The sequence below is a fragment of the Phalaenopsis equestris genome, unplaced genomic scaffold, assembly GCF_001263595.1.
Source record: "Phalaenopsis equestris unplaced genomic scaffold, ASM126359v1 Scaffold000247, whole genome shotgun sequence".
Classification (NCBI taxonomy): Eukaryota; Viridiplantae; Streptophyta; class Magnoliopsida; order Asparagales; family Orchidaceae; genus Phalaenopsis; species Phalaenopsis equestris.
In genome coordinates, this window is record NW_018164689.1 from 262,098 (window position 1) to 273,005 (window position 10,908).

The 10,908-nt window shown below is 35.2% G+C and overlaps 1 protein-coding gene across 1 annotated transcript; it reads left to right on the plus strand.

The window, feature by feature from the left end:
- The first annotated feature begins 5,860 nt into the window (after window positions 1–5,860).
- LOC110024112 (ethylene-responsive transcription factor RAP2-13-like) lies at window positions 5,861–7,481 on the plus strand. The gene has a single exon (XM_020723884.1). The coding sequence runs from the start codon at window positions 6,265–6,267 to the stop codon at window positions 7,204–7,206; it is 942 nt and encodes a 313-aa protein (XP_020579543.1). The 5' UTR covers window positions 5,861–6,264; the 3' UTR covers window positions 7,207–7,481.
- The last annotated feature ends 3,427 nt before the right edge of the window (window positions 7,482–10,908 follow it).

The window sequence follows — 10,908 nt, forward strand, 5'->3', positions numbered from 1 at the left end:
TATATTTATATATATGTGTGTGTGTGTGTGTGTTGCAAGCTGTGGCCTATTGGTTGACGAAGTTCACTGTAAGTCCTCTCAGATCACGAGTTCGATCCCCAGTGACTCTGGGCTCTAGAATATTTAGGCACATGTCGCATGCTCTCATCATAAGGCCTAGCGTATGAGAAATTGGTATTTAGGCCTAGCGTATGAGAAATTGGTATTTAGGCCTCATCCAAATACCGATCTTCTTTTAAGAACACACACACACACACACACACACACACACACACACACACACACACACACACACACATATATATATATATATATATTATACAATCAAATTTGTTATTTTAAATCTATTTAAAACCAATTTATTTTACAATTCAGGTCAATAAATTTAATATGATTTTAAATAGTTGTCTCTAAGTTTAGATTTGTTAATTAATTAATTATTTTTTTCATAAATAATTTTGCCATTATTGTCATTTGAGTTCCTATTTGGTTGATTGAATTTGGGAAATATATTTTAAAAATAATAAATTATATAAAAAAATATCTTTCAAATTGACTTTATGCAATCTCAGAAGTCAAAACCCCTTGAATGCCTTGCCATGATTTAATTATTGGGTTTTTTGAATGGAAATTAAATCTTGACTTTTTAAATCATAAAATTCAAAACTAAATAATTTATTTCTAGTCAGAAAGAAACCAAAATAATCCTAATACAAATATGTGAAGACTAATCGAGGGCATGATTGTCTTGGGAGAGTCAGAATGTTACCTACAATGTAATCTTTAGCCGATCAACTTTCAAAAATTTTATAATTGTGACATATTTATATAAAGTGTTTTTTTTTTCTTGATGTATGATTCGTTAGAGAAATTTAATATCTCGAGTAAATCTTGAGCATGATGATGATGAAAAACTAAAATGACGAATAAATGATATGAGATGCCGAGAAAGAAAGGCATCACCCTTCCCCATATTGGCATGTTGGTTGATTCAAGAATATGGTTCTCTTTTATGGTTTTTAAATTCATTTTTAAAGATCTTATAAAACGAACATACTTCGGGACAATTGCACGAAAAAAAATGCTTTCATCACCCGAGCAGAATTATATTGCTTTAATATTTTTTCGCATGAAAAATGCTGGAGCGACGTATCAAAGAATAATGAATCATGTGTTTAGGCGTGGAATGAGAGCTACATCAACTTTTGGAGCAAGTTGTTAAGCTGAGTGTCTTCATGTTGTAGGTAAGAGAAAAGTGCTTGTTGTTAACTATACTATACCTTTACTTGTAAAAAGGAGTTTAGTTTCACTTGTCTACCCTTGCTTTCTCAGCTTTATTTTGTCTGTATTCCTTACATGGGCATTAATGTAATGGTTAATGAAGAGATAAAGGCTACTACTGTTTTCTCTTTTCTCCCTCTCGCTATTTTCAACATAGTATCAGAGACTCATCCTCTACAAAATCATCATTTTTGATTCTCTTGGTGATCGCATTCTCCCAGGTTAAGTCCCTCTTGATCCTTGGTCAAATCTCTTCTTCTCCTCCTTTTATCACCTATGGATTCCATTAATTCCTCAAACACTACAGGAGAGCTTTGAATTATCATCGAAAATTTGCATCGGAAATTTTCGACGCATATATTTGCATCCGATTTTACTACTGATTTTCGGTGAACATAAGTTCATTCTATTTGCATCAGGTTTACATCTGAATATTCGACACAAACAACGACGAAATTAACAATGTTGTTGCGGTCCTTTTTGTATTGGATTTGTGTCAAATAAATCAACCCAAAAGCTTTACTAAAAGGTCCAAAAACCATAAATGTGAAACAATAGACCAAAAAAAAACTCATCACACGTCTTCCAATTCATTTTTTCTTCACGCGCCACAACCCCATCTTCCCTCTTCCCTCCTGGGACATTGAAACCCCTGACATTTCCTCTCCTCCCTCTCGCCATCGCCGGTCGCCGCACCTTCTCATTGCCAGTCGTCGTACCTCCCTCCTGCCATAGAAACCCCATTACGACCCTAGCTCTTCGCCGCTTGTGACAGAAACGAAAAATGTGTCTTTGCTCTATTTTTTGCTTTTTTTTAATTTTGGTATGTATGTAATATTTGAAGTTTGTGTGTTAGTAATATATGCATAAGATTTCGGTAGTATGTATGTAACATTTAAAGTTTAGGTGTTAGAAATGTATATGCATAAGACTAAGGCATGCTTGATTTTTATGCTTTGCACATGGACATCAAGACAACCCTTCTAAAAGGTAAATGAAAACCGTGATGCCACTTGCACAACTTCCTATGCACCATTCAAGAACTCTTCACTGAGCCTTTTTCTTCATGGATACAATCTATCATACATCAATGGATTTAAATCTCAAATATCCACCAATGTCCCGAGTATAGATTTAAAGATTAAAACTTTTAAATCATCAAATTATACATAGAAATTTTCATACAAAATTATGTATATAAATGATTCAAATTGATATCTGTATAGATACACACAAAGATATAAAACACACACACACACACACAAATATAGATACACAAAAATATACATATATATATAGATACACAAATACGTGCATAAATATAAATATATATACATACACACGCATATATATAGACACACAACACACACACACACATAAATATAGACACACACAAATACATATAAATGCAAACACACATAAATATTGATATCGACATAAAATAAGTATATAACAACACAAATGCACACGCACGCGCGCGCACACACACACACGAACACGTTTGGGCACATAGATTACATACATACATAAACATACAAGTAAACCTATTTTTTAAATTGAATCAAAAGATGGATTAATGGATTTGTTAATTTTTGGATTTACAAATTCCTACTAAAGCTAAAACCTACCTACAAGCAAACACTCCATAAACTCGTTTCAATTTAATTATGAATTTACTAAATCAAACGGGAATGCAGATTAAATTGATTTATGCTTTTCCGGTTTACTAAATCCTACTAAACCTAAATCCTACTTGTAGCCAATCACCACCTAAACTTAAACCTTAATTCCTTCTTAATTCATTCCTAAACCCTAATACATAAATCTAAACCAAAATGACATAAATCAACAAAAAATAAAAAGAAACTATTCAAGAAAATGTGGTAGGGGAAGGGAGAAAACATCGTTATCTTGGAGATGCGGTTGGAGATGAAGAGTCACTAATGTCTTTGGTGCTAAACAAACTCTATGGGGTTGCTAGACGATCTCGAGAGAAAGGGTCACAGGAGAAGCTTGAGTTTCGTTCAAGCAACTCAGAGGTAAGATGATGGTACACATGTTTAGATTTTAAGTTTCGTGTCGGCTTAGCGTTGGAAATATTCCATGCCAAGAAGCCTGCATTGTATTTAAGGAATGAAACAACAACACTATTAAGTGAGAAATGAAATGTTGAAAGTTTTAGTGCTATGTCCGACACAAAATCCGACAATAACAATGTTTGCTGAAATTAAATGCAAATCCAATATGAATATTTATGTCAGAAGAATTATGAAGCCAGAAGAGATGCTATTAACCTGTGATAGTACATGGAGAATTTGATATTCAACATATTAACTGTTTGATACCAATCAATCAATGAACATGCATAAAGTATTCGTTTTATTTTATATCTTTTAAATACAAAATTTATTTTTAATATTTGGACCTTCCCTCTTGCAACAAGAGTATAGAGAGCCATATAAAAAATCTTTTGTTATTTTCACGTGCTTTAAAATTGGTTAAACCACACAAATAATTGACAACTTTTTTTTTCCATTAACGAGAGCTTTGACCAGTTTCAGTAAATCAAATGACAATTACAAAACTTCTCAAGTGACAATAAAAAAGGTATAATAATGAAGTGTAAAATTTAAACTTATGAGTATGAAATGAATAAAAGTAAACCAGAGAAACAAAAAACAATGAGCTTGGTAAAACCACCAATGTCAAAAAAAGAAAAGCCCTATCTAGAGTTATCCAACACCATGAGTCCCATAATAGAACAACAACTGATTGAAGAACTCATAAGTATCCCAATATAAATTGGTATAGAGAAGGAGCAAAAATTTGTTAGCATAAACGAGAATATATAGAACAGTGATTCACAAAAGTATAGTTATAATGCGGAGAAGGAATCCACCAAATAAGAATAATGCTCAACATGCAACGCAGTAATTATTTATAATAAGTATGAGGAACCATTTTTGCATACAGAGCTATAAATAAATTCTACGACATCTTGAAAAATTCAACAATGAATAATTGTTTGAGTCTCTTGTGTTTATTGGTTGACATTACTTCAAAAGGCAAAAGGGGTTGTGACTAATAAAAAAATCAAGGAACTAGAGGGCTTGCAAGAGTCTAGGCTAGAGAGGAGCAATCAAGGACCCAAACCTCAAACAAAAGTAACAATGAAAAGTAATCCAACAACCAACCGACAATCAACTTGAGATAAAAGGTGAAAACCAACCATATGAAAGAAAACCAAAGTGTAATATCTATATTGCATGCAATAAGTACAAGTGTAGTATCTGTATAAGTGTAAATTGTATGCAAAACACAAAACAAAATTTCACCGAAAGAAAGCTACCTGTATGTAGCATATACTATTACGAAAATACAATCACTTAAAAGAACTAAAACCAAAGGGAACTGCCACTAGATATGACAGAGATCAAAAGACTAGCAAACCAAAATTAAAAGATATTCAAAATGGTATTCACTAGAAAAATAAAGGGACATGAAATATAGCCATAGGCAATGCAATGTGACGTAAACATAAAGAAAAAATAATTTTTTTGATAATTTTACGACCAATTCTATCATAATAATTAATAACTTTCAGTTAACTTGCATATCATATGAAAGAAATGCTTATAAGGAATTCAACTTTTAGGGACAATAACAGAATACGTGCATTAAAAAAGACGAGAATGTGACTCATTGTGGTGTCACAAAGCATGCATAGAAAATCAACCAAAAGGCCTCTAAGAAGTAAAACACCCTTAGTTTTAAGGCCTTCATCCATAATTTATCCAAAAAGTACCAAATATTTAAAGGAGCAACCTTTAAACCTAACAAGTTTGTGCAGCTCACTTTGGGTTGATCATCATATAGATAAGTGCAAATGCAATAAATGAGATATTTAAAACTAAGTTGTAAATATTTTCTCCAATTTTTTTTTTTTTTCCTTATTATTTTTAAAATATATAAATTTATATTTTTATTTCGAAAGACTTACATATATAACTCTGAATTCCTACATATTTACATATATATTTATATAACATCTAATATTCAATTTTTACATACAAATCATCTAACGTTCGAATGAAAATATTAAAATAGTGATATTTTTATAAATATGAATAATTTAGGTGGTATAAATATAAAAAATAAAATTTATGTGTTATATTTATAAATAAATAATTACATAAAAATTGGCGGTATGAATGTAAATACCCACTATCTAAACATCTAATTATGAACTAAAATTTCTAATATATTGAATGTACCACACCTTCTCTCGTTTCTCACGCGCATGAGGAATTTGAGGCAGTGGGTCAAACAGTCAAACACCGAATCATTAGCTGACACGTTTAAAACGCTTGATGCCACCGACAGCTGGCTAATTTTATGGACACCTGTCGATAACCATGGGCCCTACCAAATGACGTCATTCTGAACGCTAAATTGATTTTTCACAAATAAAACTTTTTTATAATTAATCAAAAACACGTTTGATGAGCAGGCCAAATTGCATCAAGCCGTCGCTATATAAACCCTATCAAAGCTCTGTTCTTCTTCCCCAACAGAGAGCTCCACCCAAAGCTTCCACTATTCGGTGAGGACGGCGAGGCAGAGAGAGAGTTCTTACAGAGAGTTTTCTTAAGATTAGTTCTAGAAAGTCTTAATAGTTTCATCTTCTTCCTCCTCTGTTTTTTTTCTTAGCAGCTCTCTGAAACTTTCTGTCTTCTCCGAGAAAAATCTGATCTTTGACCAGTTTTCTTTTGATCTTTTTTTTGTTTTCTCTGCTCAGCCTGGTGAGGTTTTGTTTTTCTGAATCAATCAGGTTGTTTTCTTCTTTCTAGATCTAAAAGAGGATACCTTTTTAATACCTCTTTCTCTCTCTGGTTCTTTCGTTTTGTTTAAGAACCAGCTGGGTTTTGCTTCCCTTTCTTCTAGCTTTTTCTGATTCATAAGTTTTTAAGAAGGAATTCTTCCATGGCCACGGCTATAGATATGTATAATAATATGTCAGATGTCTGCTACGATAATCTTTTTACGAAGGAGCTTACGGAAGCACTTGAGCCTTTTATCAATAGTGTTTCCTCTTCTCCTTCTTCCTTCTCCTTCTTTCCCCCTTCTTCGTCTTCTTCTTCTTCTTCTTCCAAAGTCATCTCCTTTGATTCCTCCCCTGCTCCTCTTCCTCTTTTCCCCTCCTCTCTTTCTTCCTACCAGCTCTCTTATCCTTCGCAAAATCCCACCTTTGATTACTCTGTACCATCAATTTGGAATCACCAAGATTCCTTGAGCTCAGATCGTCCGATCGGGCTTACTCACCTCACTCCCAACCAGATCCAACAAATCCAAGCTCAACTCCACCACCACCGCCACCACAACCGCAACCCCCTCGCCCCGCGAACACAGCCCATGAAACTCTTCAGTGAGGCGGCTGCAAAGCCGGCGAAGCTCTACCGCGGCGTGCGGCAGCGCCACTGGGGCAAGTGGGTTGCCGAGATCCGCCTCCCTAAGAACCGCACCAGGCTTTGGCTTGGCACCTTTGACACCGCCGAGGAAGCCGCCATGGCTTACGACAAAGCCGCCTTCCGCCTCCGCGGGGAATTCGCTCGCCTAAACTTCCCCCATCTTCGTCACGTCGGAGCCGGCGTGGGGCTTCACTCCTCCGTCGACGCTAAGCTGGAGGCCATTTGCGAGAGCCTGGCGAGCACGCAGAACCAACAGAGTGCATCATCGTTAGCCGCCGTTGAAGTGAAGAGTGAGCCGGAGGCATCATCGGAGGGGGAGATATCGTCGGAGGGATCATCCCCTATTTCGGAAATAGAGAATTTGGACTTTACAGAAGTACCTTGGGATGAATCTGAGAAGTTTGTGCTGAGGAAATATCCCTCTTGGGAGATTGATTGGGATTCTATACTGTCTTAATGGTTATTTTTAGTATTAATATTATTTATTTTTGTGGGGAATTATGAATTTGGACCTTTGCAAAATGGAATTTTTGACATTTGCAGGGTAGTTAAAGGTAGGATGGTGGTGTTTTAATAGGTAGATCTCTCTCTGGTTTACCATTTATTTTTCTTGGTATTATCAGAGATGGAGGGTGTTGTTAGTAATATGTATTTTTAGAGTTGTAATTGTTGATGTAGTTATGATGTGTATTTGCTTAATTATTGTTGGGCTTGCTTTTTAATTTTGAAAAATGTATTGGTTTACTTGAATTAGTTTTTCAGTGATATCTATCTCAATAGTAATAAAGATTAGGTGTGGATAGGATGTTGAGTTTGGCAATTTTTAAGAGAATGAAAATCAAATTTTATTAAAAAAATATGATCAAAGTGGTTGAGAAATATTATAACCCACACAAAGTAACCCCTAATTGGATATTGAATTTTTGATGAACAATCAATACCATTTTTCAACATACTCATGAGGGTTGATTTAGGATTTATAATATCTTAATCCATTGCCAGTGAATTTGCTATCCTTTTATCACCATCCTTATCTTGTTGCTTTATTATTATTTTTTTAATTTAAAATATTAAATGACTAGCAATGTTTTGTTGCCTTTTGAAAGCTCCTATTTAATAGAAATTTTAGATACCCCAATAATACATCCAATAATTGTTCATATCATTTCACTTTTAGATATCAAGTACATGAGACCATCTTTATGTTCATGTGTTATTACTATAGCTCCCTTGATTGCATTCTAAATGTTAATATAAAATATTGTAATGTAACTTTCTTCAATAATATCTAATTGAAATTAAGTTTCTATTTAAATAAATAATTGTTGACCTCATTTTCGGTTGAGGTTTAGTTTTTCCTCTTTAGTAGCCCAGGGTTAGCCAAAGGACTTTTCTATTAAATATTCTTAAAAAACTAGAAAAGGAACCCTCATCATTAGAAATCCGAAACTCCTTTTTGCTCAACTTGAAGCTCCACATACTGGTCATAACCTCTAACATTTAATAGGTGGGGTCACTACAGAAGAGCTCAAGGAGAGTTCCCATAGGGCTATCTGACCTTAGGGTTGACTCTGGGTGTTGATCTCAAGCTAGTTCACTCACTTACACTCACTATCACTTATATCCACTCACAATCCTAAAACTCAAATTGTTGAATTTGACCCCTTGATCTTTTGGGAGACTCATGTAGACGGTCCCCTGAACCATCATCCCTAGGCTAGGGTTTGGCTAAAATTAGTACATAGAGGACCCAAATAGAGATTTCATTGGTCCATAACTCATATATGGTGGTTGGTACCTCAATTCTACCAAAATATCCAACTTGGCCTATTACCTCTAAATCCATCCAAATTACCTAAATACCATTGAGACCCTAAATTTGGCCAAAATCCTCAAATTCACCCAAAATACCCAGATTTGTTCAAAAATAATTTCAAATCATTTTAAAATACCCAAATCACCCAAATTCACTAAAAAATTCCAAGTTTACCAAAATATCCCCAAAAATTACCAAAATTACAAAAATACCCTTGACACCACAAAATTTCCCAAAACATAAAAAATCACTCCAAATGTTTTCAAAACCAATTTTAAACCTTCATAAAATCAATTTGAAACCTTAAATTAAACTTAATTTGGTCAATTTGACAATTTTGACTCAAATCCAAGCCTAATTGGCCCATGTTTTAAGCTCAATTTTGATCTAAGTCAAATCCCAATTTTGGTCCTATGACCTAATCTCACCTAATTGAACCCCATAGCCTACTTAATTTGCCCTAATTTGAATCTTAAACTCTTCATAAAAATTCTACACATCAAATTTGACCTTCAATTGGCCTTGGTAAAACCTCAATTACACTCAATTTTGACCAAAATCCAAAAATCTCCAAATTTGCCCCAAATTGGCTATGTTTCCAAATTCCACCAAATTGAATGCCTTAACCCAAAAATTGACACCCAATTTATGTTGAAATTCTTCATGATATTCCTATAAACTATTCTCAACCATCAATTTAGACTTAGCCTAACCTTAGCCCAACCTAGACCCAAGTCTAGCCCAACATGCCCAAATTGACCAAATCCCTAAATCCTTCAAATTGAGCTTCCAATTGAACTCAAAATCATTTCAATAATTCACTAAAAATCTTCATAATAATCATCTACACAATTTTGATCAATCAATTGGGCAAAAAGTCATGGCTAGCCTAACCCAAACCCAACTTTTAGCCATTTGGACTCAAATTGGACCCATGCATCAAAATTGACTTAGCCATGCCTAAGCCACCAAATTGATGACACAACAGCCACCAAGTGCACCATATGGACCAAACTAGACCCACCTAAACCAGCAAAAATAAGCTATGGATTAATGGTCCCTTGATTTAAAGGATTTCACCCCATATTTGGCCTAAACTTGAAATATCTCCATCATCATTGCTTACCCTTGGGGTTTAACCATCATTAAGAAGTTAACCATCATTAAGCACCCCCTGACCTCCCTGAGCGAAGAAGTGACTGGACCCTTGCCAGCCACCTCCTCAACCGCCGAAAACAGCCAGCCTAAGGGAGCCCAAAATGGCCAAAACCTGAAATTGAACCAACCTGACTTGGCTCACTCCCATTGGACATTAGAGCCTTTCTTTCCTCCACCTCAGCAAGCTTTTGCACCCAACTCTAAGCCCTGAACTCCACCATACAACCATGGCTTTAAATGGAGCTCTCCACGGCCAAATAGAACAATGCTTGGAACCTTAAGGAAACTCTGCCAAATCCCATCAGAGCTTCTCCAAACCATCAAAAGTGCAATCCCCTTGCTTTCAGCCACTGATAGCCACCCCATAGAGCCAATTTTTTCACTAAAGCTTGCCCCCTCTCAAACATCCTCTAACCTAACTCTAGACCAACACCTGAATACCATTTTGATCAAATTCATACCTAGACAATTCACCAAAGCTTGGGACTTCATTTGGAGGTTTGTTGGACCCAATTGAAGCTGCCACAACCATCTGATTGAGGCCTCCCCCCCCTATCAGACAAAGGTATTGAACTATAACCCTAAATCGAGCTTGTTTCGACTCTCCATACATATTTATTGTATTTCATACCGTATAAACCATATATATATGTTTTTCTCGAGTAGATGAAGGTTTAGAAACAAACCCCATGCAATTTGGTTGAGTCTAGGCAGAGATCTTAAGGTTTTAGTGTGAATGGCTCACGGGGTAGGTCACTTGGGGATGATAACAGAGAGCCATCTGATCGCACATCCAATGGACAGAGGAGATCAAACCGGACAAACCCTCGGTGCATAAAGCGCAGTTTGCGTGGAGGCTATGTGGTTGGTGGCGTCAAATGGTTGAGCAAAGCGTAGAGCTTTCGGAGCAGACGAGGTTGAGGTGGCGCCGCGTGGATAAGTAGAAAAATATGGGATTTTTGAATTATTTTTAATGACTAAACTTCAAAAATCTATATCTTTCTCTAGAAAAATCATAAAAAAAACACTCTTGCTCAGTGAACAGAAGAGAATAATGTGGAATAAAAATAAAAATTATTTTCTTATTCTCTAATTTTTAATGAATTAAATACCCTTTATGGAATTTTAATTCTCCATGATTAAATATTGCTCACCATGGCTTGAAATTTTTAGGGTCTATTTTCC